Raw genomic sequence first — 15,966 nt, 5'->3', positions numbered from 1 at the left:
GGAGACGCTTCCCTATCAGCACACTTACCGCTCCTGATTCGGGGGACACGCCTCCCCAGCCCGCCTCACGGCCGGAACGCTGCAGCACCAGATAAATCCACCCCCACTGCCCCCCCCCGCCCCGACTCCTCTTTCTCCTCCCTCCCGCCCCCGTACGGCGCCCTGCCACCGTCTCACCTCGAGGCATCAGCCGAGCGCACCGCATCCCCCGGCTCCTTAGCCGTCCCTCCCTTTTTTCTCTTTTAAACCTAGCGCTCTCCTCTCTCCCCCGCGACACTGCCCGCCTCAGGCTGCCCGGCACGGGGAGCTGCCGGCTCGAGCCCCTCGCGGCGGGTCTCGCACTGACAGGCTGGGCTGTGCCACCCCCCCACACACCCCCCCGCCCGCCCTTTAACTGCCTCGCGGGCGCGCGCACAAGGCCCTTCTCAACGGCCGCTGCTCGCGCAGAGGCGGTGCCTGCGCGCGCCTCACCTGATTCAGGCGCTGCCCGGCGCGTGCGCCGCCTCTCCGCCCGCCCTCCCTCGCGCGCGCGCGCGCTCCCGGCGGCAGCGAGCAGGGCCTCGGCCCGCGAGGCGAGCGGGAGCGCGGAGCCATCCGGGTCTCGTCCGCTCCTTGCCGGCGGAGGCGGCGGCCGCGGCGCTGCCGTCCCCAGGAGAGCGGGGAGGAGCCGCGATGCATCTCCACCAGGTGCTCACCGGCGCCGTCAACCCCGGGGACAACTGCTACTCGGTGGGCAGCGTCGAGGACATCCCCTTCACGGTAATGGTGGCGAAGCCAGGGGAGAGGCGGGGGCGCCGGGGCTGAGGTGGGCGAGAGTGGGGGAAGGGGAGGGCGTTCGGTAGGCCCGAGGAGAGCGGTGGGAGGGGCTGGAGGGGATTAACCTGCCGGGGCGGGGGGGGGGGTACGGGCAGGGTGGTTTGCGGGCCCTTGTACCGGGGTCGGAAATAGCGCGGTAGTTAGGGCGGGGATTACGAGCGGGGGCCTCGGGGCGGTGCGCCGAGCCGAGCCGAGGGCCGGTGGGTGAGAGCCGGCCTATTTGTAGGTGGGGCGGGGTGGGGTGGGAGCGCTCCTGTGCGGCCTCGGGGCGCTCCCGGGCAGCAGGGCTCGGGAGGAGACGGGCGTGACCCCGCCGCGGAGCGTCACCGTCTCGTACGCCCTCCGGGAGGGGCCTCGCTGCTCGCTCTTCCCGGGGTGCCGCTGCAGATGGAGGCTGGGACCCGCGGGTGCAGCCGTCACCTCTGGCGAGCGCTCCGCGGATCCTCCGAATTCGAGTAGGGAGCCAGGGAAACCCCCCAAACTGTGCGTCCCCACATTTTGCTGGGTACTTTTTTTTTTTTTTTTCTCTCGTGTGTGTGTGTGCATCGTCCTCCTGCAAAGAGAACGTAGTCTGCTCCACTAGGCTTCTCAAGAAGCCCGTCCACTATTGATGAGCGTTCGGCTTCAATTACTGTGGTTAATAAAACACAAACTTGTCAGATGCTCCTCTTAAACTGGAACAGAAAAGAAATCGAAAGAGATACGCTCAGGAAATTTCAAGAGTCCAGTAGTTTATATAATAAAAACTGTTTATCATCCACGGGCCCTTTTTGTGTACTCTAATGTCAATTTCCGCTTTTTTAGCTTATGATATGCTTCTCTGATTTTAATGAGTGATCAGCTTATGCAATGTTTTGCACGCTGTCATCTAATCAGTATGTTATTATTTGGGAATAAATTGTTTCATTAGATTTTATATTAACATTTATAGGATTATATCCCAGGCACCAACCAGTTCCAAGCTAAATGATACAAAGCATCATTTTTAGTGTAAGGTAACTGTCAGCAGACTTGTCAAACATTTAAAGCTTACTTTAGATTATCACAGATGTCTAATTTCAGTAATGAATGCTTGAAAGTCTTAAGAAATAAACGGTGCCATGTCTGTCTATTTTCCTTGATCTGCTGCTATACAGCCATACTGCTATTTAAAGGGACCTATGTTACTTTTGATATTTATATAAGTCGTCATTTACTCATATTCATATTCTAATGTTTCTTTTTACTGTGACGATTTGAAAAGTCAATCAACTGGTATTACGAAAGACAACTTTATGCTAATTCTCAGAACAGTTTTGATAACATAAAAAATGAATAACAATATATGTTATGGTTTATACAAGAATTTCCCAAGAACCAAAGTCATGTTTTACAAATAAATTCAGAATCATTTGGTAGCATGTTAATTATGGAACTGCATATAACAGACCTCACTGTCTTCTCTGGCTGCTGCATCCAATTTTTTATAATACAGTAAAGAAGGAACTAAAGGGATAAGTATGTTTTAATAAATGTATCTTCTGGACTTCCACATCTGTAACTTTCTTCTTCCCTTTTTCTCCTTTCTCTATATTTGTGGTATTATTTCCTGTTGTTCTAGACCTTGATCCTATAGTAAACTCTACAGTTAAAAAACATCTCCTTGCAGTTTGGGGTCTTATATCCAGATTCTTAGGAAATTAGTAGCCTGTGTGACTCTCAGTAGCATCATAGTCTACCATCCCACTGCAGGTGTCACTTTCATTAGTGCCTAACCTTATATTCTGTTGGTCAACATCAGTAACGCTGTATTGACATAGCTTTGTTCCCCCAAACCGTTAAGCTGTTTGGAGTCATAACTTTAACACAGATCCTGAAGCCGGATTTGCAGTTTAGGCAAGAGATCATCTGTACTAGTGATAGAGCCTGACTCTATAGACGTGCTTTTAAGACCCAATACCTGTCAGCCTCTAGAACACAGCAGAAGCAGAGCAGTAAAAGGCAAGAAGGGAAATCTACACATTATGTGCTGTACTATATGAATCCATATGAAGTTAGGCTGTGGCAGAGGAGCCATTGTTTGTATGCGCGTGTCCTTGCTTATGTTTTGGTTGATGTTAGGGCATTCGTTTAAAAAGTGTGAGAACTAGTTCAAAATTGCTACGACTGATTAATCACAGGGACTTGAAAATACGACTTTTTTGTGTGCAAAAATGAATCAATTATGTTAAAGTTACTCCACTTAACAGTAGAATAACAGCTTGGGTACATGTATATATGTATTTACTAGTCAATAGTTTTGGAGCTAGTCCCTCCTTTTTTGAGGAGGAGAAGAAATGTCCTCTTAACTTGAACTTTCTTTAGATGCCTAACTCCAGCAATCTTGGGATTCTGAGAGAAGGAACACATTTTCTTCTGACCTGATTAGGGACACTGCAATTCTCAGGTTCTTCTTCATCCTTCCTTTCCTCTATGGTTTGCTCTTGGCTTGTTTACATGACTCCTTGTTGGGGATAAAGGTAAGCTTTTAATTTCCAAGTCAGTGTAGCATAGAGCTAAGATGATAACATGTTCTGCCTTAACATTTTTAAAGCTTTGATGAAAGTCATCTAGTTATTCTGAGAATAAGAAGGGGAAAAGAAATAATTTTGGCATTAATTTTTCTTTACCTGCTAAAAAACAAGTATTAGTGACTCCGTAAAGCAAAACAAATCCAGAGAAACAGAGACAGTTGCTGTAGGTTGTCTACAAAGGTTTTGTCAGTCTTTTATCTGAAATGCACATAGTGTACTTTCCTCCCTATGCTCCCACATCTGCCTGCAGCAATCCTGACATACATCAAGCATTTCCCAAATAAGGAATGAAGGACAGAGATGTTTGGTTAACAAACTGGCTTGTGGATGTTGTAGCTGTATTGTGCCCAGTCTAGTAGAGTGGGTAATACACAGGGAAACTTTTTTGAAGGGTGATTAGAAGTGAAATAGCTTCATAATGCTGTTTTCTACCAGGCAGTCTCTTCAGCCTCCCTTTTTTTGAGCTCCAAGAGGGACGCTGCATAAGCAAAGCATTTAAGTACTAAATCACGGAAGTTCTGGTATTGTCATTTCTGGTAATAATTCTGTGCGCGATTCAAATTGCTGTTGCTTCATGTTCTTATTTCAGCAAATATTGTTAACTGTGTTTCACAAATGAGTTTACAGAAGGTCAGAGTTGAGCTTTATACAGAAGGGCCTTACAGTACACACCCTGCCTAAACAGAAGAAAGGTATGTTATTTGAACCTCATAGCCTAACTGTCAGCTAGTAAGTTTTTAAAGGTAGTAAGCTGCATTTTTCAAACCATGGTTGATTTCATTTAGTTTTTGTTGTTAAGCAGCTGTTTTAGGTTAAGCCAATTTCAGTCACTGACCCTAACCTCTGAGTGGGATCTATGTTACCAACCTGACTTTCTGTGATGTGGAGTAAGGTAGTTTCAAATAAAGAAGACAAGCTGTTCTGATTCTGTTTATATGACTTCTGCCTTTTGTTCAAGCTCAGGGTTGGTTTTTTCCCCCTGAAACTCTGAACAGAATGTAGCTGTTTCTATGTCAGTTTAGGTTTAAAAAAAAATAAAAATCCATAGGTATGTCAATTACCTAAAGGCTAGATTCTATAAGTATAAAAACTCCAAGCTCTGGCTAGTGTCACATGACTTCTTGTAAGAGGTATCACTAAATGCACAAAATACAGAACTCTAAACATTATTAATGAAAAATCAGAATATCAGATTTTAGGGGTATCTCTACATAAGAACTTTTCTGATAGAACTGAAAAAAAATTAATTAATTATTTTTCATTTTTTAAAAGGAAAAGCTTCTTGGCATCTTCTGTGCCAGTACTGACACTTGGCCTGGAATTGCGTGTGATGAATTTCAGAAGCTGTTGCACATGAAAGTCTCCCACACCCACATGAACTTTTTTTACCTCATTGAAAACGGCAAAATCTTCATCCACACCATTATGTCCACAAGATACAGCAACTGAGAATAGGTTTTCTCTGCTGTGTAGGGTTCTCCTCTACTTCATCCTTCTTGAAAAATTACTTCTTAAAACCCTTATTTGCAAATCCCTGTTATTACTGCTTATATATATATCTGTATGTTCTCCACTGTGTCATGTTTATGTGAACTGGATTACAGACACTTAACATCTGAATCCTTACTATGTTCTTTTTTCTCTGAAGCTCTGTGTGTAAGCATATTATAAAGAATTTAATCATGAATTCATCTCAAGTGTCAATTTAGGAAAGCCTGTTCTACAGGCCACAGGCTAGTAGCAGGTTGGGGTTCTTTTGTTATTTTGCAGTTTTCATTAAGTGTGTGTAATTCTACTAGTACTTAGCTGGGGGAGGAGGGAAGCGTAAGTGTTGTGTCCACTGATTACAGTTTCGAAATGTTTCAGAACTCAGGTGTCTTTGTCGCTAATAGGAGGGTGGAGGAATTTCTGCATCTTCTATGTTCACTATCCAATCCAGAAACTTAAGGATGAGTGTTGTTATACTGGAGGAGTACCATAAGGCCAATAGAGGCTTTAATTGAGGTTTCAGTACAGATTTTAATTAATATATGTAATTTTAGATGTTTATGAACTTCATTTTTAATACCACTGTAGGCTGATTCTGATTCTTCCACATCATTTACCATCTTGAAATGTCTGTGTACCCCTAATAGTACACACTGGGGCTTGAGGACTTCTGGTCTATTTCACTTATGCCAAACTTGTAAAGAGTTGCAGGTTATAGAAAGAGAAGAATCATTTTTTACACAGAGAAAATTACTTATATAAAGAAAAAACAAGATGAGAATGTGAACAAATAATTGTTTCCCTATCTGTTAGTTCCAGTGCTCAATATTAAAATTAGAGAACCAAACCGGAAAACTTGGGCAGCTAAAAAAGAGAGATGCACGTGCTGCTTTCATATTATCTGAAAATTGAGGATATAGCATAAACTGTTACAGTAGGACACAATGTCCTGCTTCTGTCTGGTGTTCCTGCATTCAATTAGAGCCTTGTCATTGTTCATTTCAGTGGTCCCAGATCTTGACAGTTAGAGCAGACATTGGCAAACTACAGCTTATTAGTTGCTTACGGATGCTGCAAGTCATCCCTGCATTCTGGCAGTTTTGCAATGCCATTTAATTTTCTCTTTGAAGTTATCAGTGACATTAGAAATGGTTTGGCAGATATTCCATGTGGGTGGTTTTTACTGCACTTGTTTCATTCAGTGACTGCTTATAATTCTGTTTAGCTAAGACCTCTGTACTGCTCCCATCTCTTACAGTATCTCAGCATCTTATTTTCCATCTTTCCTTTTTGTATGGCTTACCAATTTTCCATTCCTTTTATCAGGCTATGCAGGTTGTTAGTCAGTTCCCACAAATCCTGTGGCCACTGTTATTCTGGCAGGATAGACCTGTGGTGGCATGAATGATCTCCCTGAAGATGTTGTCAGCCGAATCCTCAAGAAGGAACTACTAATGTTAAATATTATGACGCTTACATATTCTTTGCCAACATAGGGTGCTTCTAACTGCGTTACCAGCTTAAGGAGTGAAAGGACAAAATGAGAAGAGGATTTAGAAGAAATGTGTTCTGTTCAAGTATAAACATGTTAATATATTGAGTGTATTAAAAAAGCCTCATAAAAGTAATCAGATGGAAAACTTGTATTTAGATGTATAATGTGAAATATGGAAATGTCTTTCAGTACAGAAAAGTATACTGACCTTTTCTGTTTTGAGAAATTTGGAGACTATAAATGTGAAAAAGTGAATACTTGTTTTAAAACAAGGGGACACCTTTTCTCAAAGGTGGGGTTATAATAAATGTACTTCTTAAAGTAAATTTAAGAGTTAAGGTAAATATACTTTAATATACTTTCAAGAAATGAGACACATTCTCAGAATAAATAACTACACTGAGAAAATGACCCCAGAACCAAGAGACAGCACTTCCTCAAAGAACCTAGAGCTGAAGGCTGATACCTGCAGTTGGGAACGTGTTCCGACTAAGGTCTCTAACAGACTAGATCCTCTCTGTTGGCTTAGGACATTTAGGTGTGCTGAGTCACTTGTTGGTACAGTGCCAAACACAGGCAAAGAGTAGGAAGGATATGAGTGACAGTAATGATTTCACTTAGGAAAGAGATCTCTCTCAAAAAAAAAAAAAAAAGAAAGAAAGAAAAAAAAACGAAAAAATTCTACTGTAAACCACCCTTTTAATTCACAACGACCTTTGTACTTAACTTTAGAAAAATATGCTAAATAGTATAATTAGCTGGGAAAACACTGCCTTGTTGCTATGATAAGAAGCGTGGATAGGGGACAGGAGAAGAGAAACTAAAACTTTAAAAAAGGAATACACTAAATTCTTTTGCTTCACAGAGTCAACAGACATACCCAAGTATAAAATATTTTGCTTCATACATTATCAACTATACACACACATACAAATGTGCATGTTTAAGAACAGTAACCATAAGGAAATTAAAGTTGAGAAGTCTTTTTCTTTCCCTATATCACTTCTGAGACACACATCCATATCTCCTGCTAACAGGATTGCAACTAGTGATAAATTATGTTTACTTTGGTTTGAAATTTGCAAGTCAAGCTATCAATACCAACAATATAAAAATAGGGTATCCAAAAGGTTTAAGTCCTTGTTTGAAGTGGATCGGTACCGTTTTTTTACTGTATTAGATAGCAATTTAAATCATGTCTTTTAGTAGGTTTGTATCAGTAGTTATGAGGCAGACTGTTGAGAAGAGGGTGAGTCTTTCAATTCTTTGCTATTTTAATTGCTCACCCTCTGAAGTAATAGTAGGAGAATCAATTGCTTGTAAACATTAGAATTCTGAATAAATTATTGGAAGAAGAGGAGCTGCTTTTATTTTCCTGTCTACTTATAGGCATTTGCATCCTGGTCTCCCATCTTCTTCCTTCCTACTTGTGAACATTTGCTGGCCTGTCCAGCATTCCACACCACTAGTGGAGTTTGTTTTGCAACAAATTCCAAAATAAAAAATAGGAAAACAACAAAATGAAAAGACTTTCTGTTCAGTGCCAGAACTTATCTCAGAATCTCATCTTTCTTTCTCTTACTTTCTGGAAATAATCCTATTTCATTTTAATAATAACTTATTCCCTTCCAGACTGGGTCTAATAATTGCATAGCCTAGTCATCAAGGAGCTAGGATATTCTGTTACATAGATAATCTCCCTCTAACAACATTTAGCAGTTGTTGGGGTTTTTTTCCCCTCTCCTGCTTACATTGTGAATAACTCCAGTATCAGTTCCTCAGAGCTTCCCAGAACAACAGTTGTGGGCTTGAGAAATCAGACAGTACTGGATCACTACTTTATTTTTGTGAGATGACCTTGGAAATCTTTTAGACAATCTATGTTTTGTATGCAGTTTTCATTTTTGTGCGTGCAGTTGTATGGTGTGTTAATTTCTGAGGCCTGAGTTTCTGCTTTGCTGCTTATATTGCTGTTCCTTTCTTGTTTTTAGCAGTGATTGTACTTTCACTAAATTAGGCCTTTTTCTTCAGACTTTCTCACTCGTTGCTCCTTCCCAGGAGGATCAGAAGTAGACATAGAAGGTCATGAGATGTAAATTATCCATTCTAGTTCCCGTGGTTATCTTGTACCATTATTTTAGTGTGCCCATCAATGGGCACTGATCCTGTAAATCTATAGAAATACACACAACTTCTCATACACTTCTCAAAAATAATACAGGTAGCCTTTAAACTGATTGACCTCAGAGGAGAGGGCTCAGTAATTTGGAAATTATTGTGAAAGAAGCAGGGGACAAGTTAAAATGACAAAGTAATTTTGTACCATCTGAAATTGACTGTTGAGGACTTGCACCCCCTGCTTAATGCAGCTGTTGTAAAATTTCTGCCTACTGTATTGGAATCAGTGGAAAACTTACTTTAAGGAAAGAGACTTCTAGCTGTAATGGTTTACTTTAAAAAGGCTTATTGGTAGTTTGGTGCTGGGGAGGGATTTCTATGCCTGAATGTGGGAGTTCAGTGGAACAGATCATCTGGAGTGATTAAACTTTTTAGAATATTCTGGCATACTAGGACAAGTGAAAGTTTGGCAGACAGATATATATTTATCCTGCCAATAAAAAGTGCTGCAAGCTATCATTGTTCTATAACTTATTCTTAAACAAATTATTTAGACTGTAGTGTGTATTGCACAAGATACAATATATCCAAGACAAATCTTTGTTGGTTTCTAGTCTTATAGTAATGTGCACTTCTTAAAACACGGAAAACCCCAGAAATTGGATTCTTATAGAAAAGAATCACTTAATATTCTTAAAAAATGAAAAAAAGTGCAGTGGGGCATGACACACACATATTTAAGAAAATTATATGCAAATTTAATAATTGCACCTGAATAGTAAACTCTTGGCTGCCTTACTCTAAGAGGTAACAAGAATTGGAGGGGAGGGAAAAAAAAAAACCAACAACAAACAACTAAAACCTAACAAAATACACAAAACAAACAAAAGTGAAAGTACACACAGAGCTTAAGTTCTAGAATAAGTTTTGGGTTTGTTTTGGTTTTTTGTTTGGTTTGGTTTTTTCCTGTTTCTGTTTGCGTGATTTAAACCCTGGAAGGTTTAAGGTCTCTTTTGCTACTTTGTTTTTACTTGTTGCTTATTCTGCTGGTGCTGCTGTATTGAAGGGGACTAAACCTGCTCCATAGTAACATCTTGTTTCAATGGAGATTTTCACAGATCTCTCAAAAGTGTAAGCCCTCTAATAAGTATTTAGGTTTTTAAATAAATTTTTAATTGTATTTCTTTTAAAAAATATTTCAGGCATATGGCTCTGGTTGTGACATTGTTATTCTGGCAAATGACTTTGAATGTGTGCAAATTATTCCTGGTGCTAAACATGGAAACATCCAGGTCAGTTGTGTGGAGTGCTCCCAACGACAAGGCAGGGTAAGGATTTTAATAAACCTGTATAGAATTAAAAAAAAATTGAATACTCAAAATAATTAAACAGCAACATAATACATTAATGGTATTAATGAGTCAATTTCATGACAAGGATCAGTTTTTACTGATATGTAACTTTCTGAGTAATACCTCTTGAGTTACTCGGAGAATTGTTTCAATTTAATAGTAATTTTGGGGTGGGGGGCAAGCAGGAGGCATCTTATAACAATGGCTTTTATTTCTTTCCAGGACCTGCAATAACAGGTCCCACAAAATGTGGGAGTATGTATTATTTACAGTTTAGTATCAGAACTGGAATGCTACTAAAATTATTGTCTGCGTTGTTGTATTCTTTCATCTAGCTAAAGAAGACGTGGATAAATCATTCATGTATACATATATATACACACACACATATGTGCATGTGTGTGTTTGTGTGTCCTGCAAAGTAATGAATTAGAAATACTTTTTCAGAAAAGCTTAGGCATGTTTAATGTGTTTAGAAGTGCTACAGTATGAGCCATCATAACTGCATGGCCCCTTGACTGGCTATGGGGTTTTATTTTTAATCCCTAAACAGTGCTAAAGAGACAGTTTAGATTGCTGAGAAAAAAATACTTCCTATGAGTTATGGTAGTGCACTGAGCAAATTTTGTTTGTCAGTTGTCCCTGCCTAATATTAGTGAGTTAAAAATTGGTTGCAGTATTGAGAAAGCCCTAGTTAAGATTTGGGCAGCTTTAGCTGGCAAGGGCCCCTGCACTGCAGCAGTTCAGTCCCAGTAGGACTGGAAGAGAGGAGATTCCAGCTGCACAGGTGGCCCCTGCAAGATCACCATGAACCTCTGGGTGGTTCTGCATTCTGGACTCTGAATTCACAGTCTGTTCTTTTCTTTGGGAGTGTGTTGTTGCAACCTTCCCCCTGCCGCTCCCCTTCCCCCAAAGAAGAAATAAGATTTCATAATAAATGTCGTGAAACTTTTGCATCATTTCTCTATTAAGGAAACCAGATGCTGAATGGGAAGAACTTAAACAGTTTTTCTTTTAAAAATCTTTTAAGGAAGAAAAAGGAATTTTAAACATAGTCAAAAGTACTCATAACCATATGAGTATTAGGAACATGACCAGATAAATTCCTCATAAAGACCATATGGTGTATGGAGGTTTCTGTGAAATAAGTGAGTGAAAGAAATTGCGGGGTCCAGTGGTATAAGTACTTCAGTTTTTCTGTTTAGCATTTGTCTCCCCTCAAAATGTATTTAACTGTTCAAAATAGAATTTCATTTCCTCCTGTTTCCTGTAATTATTATTTAGTGGTACAAAATGGAATCTGGGAACACACTGAGACCCAGACACTAATAATTAATTTATTAGTTAGCTGTGAAGTAGACGAAACATGAGCAGAAGTAGTGAAGGCATCAGCTTTCCCTTATGCATTAGCAGTAGTTACTGTAGAAGAATATATTAGATCTGATTGACAGCATTTATCCCACTGAACAAGATGTCCTTCCTACCTAGAGTTGAAATCTTAAAGATGGGCTTGTTCGGAAGTATGTATTTCTCAACTTCCTTAAGAAAGTATACCTGTAACACAATTAATGACATTTGCATTAATTTCACTTTTCTTGAACAATGGCACATGTTGCTGGAAATTCTTTAGCTATTTCGGAATACTAAAAAGCGGTTACACTTACCTCCTAACCTTATGTTTTGAGTCTTGAATTTTTTTTTTCCAGATTGCAGCATCATATGGAAATGCTGTCTGCATATTTGAACCACTTGGTATAAATTCTCATAAAAGAAATTGTGTAAGTATGTATTACATGATTGTAATTTGGTTTCGGTTTTTAGAAGAGACAAAAGTCTGTCTGCTAGTTGTTATTATTATTATACTACACGGGCACACAAAGACTAATGGATAAACATTTTCCACCATCCATAATAAAATTGGATCTTCCGCTGCATGAATCAAACTGGGAACTGCGCTCCTAAGTTCACAACATCTTGTTCTTGAATCTCATACTAGAATGACATGGTGACAAGTTGGTGTTTCTTTAACTTGAAGAGGTCGTCAGATCTGTGGTACAGAAATATGACTTAGACTTGTAGACGTGTACTGAGGCTTGTGTTTAACAGCACAGCCGTGGTCGAGCACTCAAGCATTAAGTATGTTCTCAAGCAGGTTTCACAATCTTTGTTGCATCTATACTGCCATCCCTTATGTTGTTATGAAAGTATGACTTAACTAGTTTAAAGTAATCTACAGACATATTTGTACGTGTGACAGGTCCAGATCTGGTTTGCAGGGCACTCTGTGATGCATTTAATTTTTATAAAACAATTAAAGAAATTATTAAAACTAGATTCAACAATCTACCACTGGGTCCTGAATGTTTTTGCAACAGGCTTAATAGCAATTTCTTAGAGAAAGAAAGAAATATCAACACCTTTCCACTTTGCTGTTGATGTGAGAATTAATCCTTTACTGTTTTTAACTACAGCAACTAAAGTGTCAGTGGCTTAAAACTGGGCAATTCTTCCTCAGTTCTATGACTTACAACCTGGCCTGGGACCCTCAAGGTAATGTGAAGTTTGTGAAGTTATTTGTTCAACATTTGTAGTTAGGAGAACTTGAACACTTTATTTTTATTGTAATAAAGTGAGAGCATGAATATGGAAATTTTAGATTATCTGTTCTCAGGCAGTGTTGCGTAAAATGTGAGGCTACAGTTAGCGTTTGTGAAGATGCTGTGCCAAGTGTTTGTCTCTCTTATGCAAGATCTTAGTTTGGGAATCACAATGTTAAGTTGCTAACTGACTTAAATTACCACTAACAATCATTTAAATAGAATTTTATCACATTTAAAGTGAGCAATGTACCTGGGCACAGATATTTATAAGATGTCTAACAATGTATTTTTATTAGAGATGTGAATGGCTATTTAGCATTTACAACATTCATTGTTAAATATCATTTATCATTTGAAGTCACCAAAAAAACCCTTGATGTTCTTTCTTAAAAGATATTATAAATTCAAAATGTTTTAATAAAAGCACCTGTACAATATGATTGAATACCCTATCATATTAAAATGGACTTTACAAAGTTGAGTTTTCAACCTGTTTTGAATAATCATCAACAAAATATGATGACAGGCTTAGTCTTTCAATATGCATGCATCATCTTGGTTTCACAGCTTTGATATTACTTTCAGGTAACAGGCTGCTGACAGCAACTGACTTCTTGCAATTGTGGGCCCCTCCATCTAGTGACATTCTAGAAGAAGAAGGTGATGATCCTGACAATCAGATCAAAGATGATAAAGTTCTCCCAGTTCTAAATGACTGGAAATGTGTCTGGCAATGCAAGTGAGTGAGATAATTTTTATTTTAAGACAAATTGTAATGCCACCTCATATATCAACCCTATCTTCTCTCCAAAACCATATTTTAAAATGTGCTTTTAAATCAGCTTAAGATACCATAAAATTCAAACAATGTAAGTTACTCCAAATAGAAATTCCTCACTTTTTCAAGTGACCTATCACCAGATAACTTAGTCAAAGGCTTACCCAAACTGTAGCACTGGCAACATATCAAAAGTGTCCCTGTTTTCTCATCTTTGAAAGTAGTGCTGAGATATTGGATGAGACTGAACAGAGGAGCAGTAGCAGGCAGGTAGACTCCACTGAAAGATGCAACCTGCTTCCTGAATCTTAGGGAGAGGGTCCTGAAACCCCTTCTACCCAGTTCTATTTGAGATCCATGTTATGGAAGTGCTTTGTGATCAGCCATTTTTATATATATGCAGACTTGGGAAGCAGCTGCCTATGAACCTGTTTTCTCTTGACTTTTTTGAAGCCATTTTAGATTTTGTGCCCACGAAGCACTGTATAGGCTGCTTTCCTCTTTCAGACAGCTGAACCATAAGCTGTAGTCACAGTCAAATAGTATCACAAATTATATAAAAAATCTTAATTTTCATTTCTTCCTACTATTTGTCTTGGCTTCACTGGGAGCAGAGGAGCAGATGGGATAAACTTCACTTCTGTGATCTCATCGGATCTAGCCTAGTCTTGCTGTACTTAAAACAGTTTATTTTATGGGCTGTTTTTCTGTAAAACTGTGAAAATACTAAATATTTTGTTTCACTGTGGCAAATACTTTTTATGCTTCTGCTATTTCTAAAGTATGCATAAAGCAACAACATAGAATACTAATATATTTCATTTAAATAACGAACAGTAATACTTATTCAACTGAATACATATGGAATAATACTATAGAATAAATAGACTTTACTTACAACTTAAAACTTTACTCCCATGTTCTTTAGGACTGCAGTATCAGTACATTTGATGGCATGGTCTCCTGATGGCGAATACTTTGCAACAGCTGGGAAGGTACGGACAAAAAAAGAATAATTAAATAAGTGTTTGCAATGTTAATGTTTTGCATTTGTTTGACAAAGTAAATAAGTAATACAGAATAGTCCTGGACTATATGCTCTATTGTAGTCTGAGCTAAGTTAAATTATCATCTCATATGTAATGCTGTATTTTCATGTAATTCCATTAATTTCAGCAACAAGAAATTGGATTTAGCTGTGTACTCTTACTGAATACTGGAGAATCAACCTGGAAATATAGTGACAGGGATACAGGCTTGTATACATATATGCTTTAGATAAAATATACTTAGATGAACTTTCAGATATGCGTAAACATATTTTTCTACTTCTGTTGGAAGTAATGAGGATAAATATTAGATCATTATGATAGAACATATACACATTTTAACTGGTATAATATGCATATCTCAGTGGATAAATTAGAAAATATTTTCTATTTAGTGAATTCTGGGTTCAATTACCAATTCTTAACTTCTGTCAGTTTGGCATATTTTTTGTTAAATTGCTATTCAAGCTAAGTTTTCAATTAATAATTCTCTTTAATGTCACCCTCTCATTTGAGTGATTCCCTTTGGTTTTCAAGTCTGGATAGGTAAGCATTCACTGCTTGCACTTAATGTCAGTTGAAAAATGAGATGAATTTTTGGAACCTTTGTTTTCTTACACTTACTAAAGAGGACAATTGAATCATGAGCTGCATTATTTTATGACTAAAAATGTACTTGCAACACCTTAATAAATATTACATTTAGAATTGTTGTGGTTAGAAAATTATCAAAACATTTGCTTCATTCCATATTTCTATTTCCCATGAATATACTTTTATATAGCTAAGCATTTGACAAAGTAGATGAGGCAGATGGTTCCAGAAGTAATTTTCTGTCTGTAAGACAGCTCTGTATTAGTTGTTTCATGAGATACACAGCTTTGATCATAATTCTTAACAGGGCTGCCTGTCAGACTTTCTTTCTGCAGAACCTGTGGTCAGATACTGTACTTTTTGATGCTTGTCAGGAAATACTATCTTTTATTCACACTCTTAGAGGTTCATAATTTATTCATTTATTTACTTTATTCTGTATCTCCAGAAGCAAGTCCTGAAAACCAGGGATATGACATCCAGCTGTGTATAATGTACTGTTGTCATACTAGTAATGTTGTCCTTAGCTCACATCAGTATAGTCATACTCCAGTCTCACTTATCAGCATTTGTACTATTGCTGTGTCAGCATTTCAGTTTTGTTTCAATTAATTACGTTAGTGGTGCCCAACCATTCAAACCAGAAAGGTAGCATAGGTTGTCCTGGTGGAAGGGAAGGTTGTAATACACATCTGCTCCTCTGTTGTGTGCCTGTGGTCAGTAGGTGCAGTGCTCTCCATGAAAGTCAGGCTTTCTGTGTATGGGAGCCAACAGGGACTTACAATATGAATTGTCTCAGTGGAGAAACTGACTGTTAATGAGCTTAATATTGTAGTGTGAGTGGCAGTCTATTTCTGGCTTCTATCTTTTCAGGGAAATGGACATGGAACTTAAGCGTGCATATATGCTATGCAGAAAATGCATAGTGAACCAAGGGAAAAGTAGGGGGCCAACTGGACTGGAAGAAAAATTCCTTATGGGAATGGAGTGTTGCCAGCAGAATAGCTCTTCAGTCTGTAACTCATTCCAGGATGACCATCAATGAAATAAGTGGTCTTAGAAATGGGTTGTCTGAATAACTGCAAATAGTTCTGGGCCACAGATCAAGTTTTCATGAAAGATAC

The 15,966-nt window shown here is 38.8% G+C and overlaps 1 protein-coding gene and 1 long non-coding RNA gene across 13 annotated transcripts in view; one reads left to right on the top strand and one right to left on the bottom strand.

Annotated features, from left to right (window-relative positions):
• The window catches only part of LOC115341622, a 298,778-nt gene extending 298,318 nt beyond the window's left edge, over positions 1-460 (bottom strand). For both annotated transcript variants that reach the window (XR_003923462.2, XR_003923461.2), the window contains exon 1: positions 178-460. This is a non-coding gene — a long non-coding RNA (uncharacterized LOC115341622). The remainder of the gene's footprint in view (positions 1-177) is intronic.
• Positions 461-534: 74 nt separating this feature from the next.
• Positions 535-15,966, top strand: part of DMXL2 (Dmx like 2) — a 56,509-nt gene continuing 41,077 nt past the window's right edge. For 7 of the 11 annotated variants that reach the window (XM_030014916.2, XM_041123773.1, XM_030014912.2 and 4 more), the window contains exons 1-6: positions 537-759; positions 9,672-9,797; positions 11,528-11,599; positions 12,293-12,371; positions 13,007-13,160; positions 14,128-14,194. In XM_030014916.2, the coding sequence (XP_029870776.1) occupies positions 673-759; positions 9,672-9,797; positions 11,528-11,599; positions 12,293-12,371; positions 13,007-13,160; positions 14,128-14,194 (585 nt within the window). In that variant the 5' untranslated portion in view covers positions 537-672. Of the gene's footprint in view, positions 760-9,671; positions 9,798-11,527; positions 11,600-12,292; positions 12,372-13,006; positions 13,161-14,127; positions 14,195-15,966 lie in introns of those variants that run through there. The other 4 variants (XR_003923460.2, XM_041123776.1, XM_041123774.1 and 1 more) reach the window with 3 other exon arrangements.

Source organism: Aquila chrysaetos, chromosome 5 (genome assembly GCF_900496995.4).
Source record: "Aquila chrysaetos chrysaetos chromosome 5, bAquChr1.4, whole genome shotgun sequence".
In the NCBI taxonomy this organism is placed as follows: Eukaryota; Metazoa; Chordata; class Aves; order Accipitriformes; family Accipitridae; genus Aquila; species Aquila chrysaetos.
This window is presented reverse-complemented; position numbering and strand designations above follow the sequence as displayed.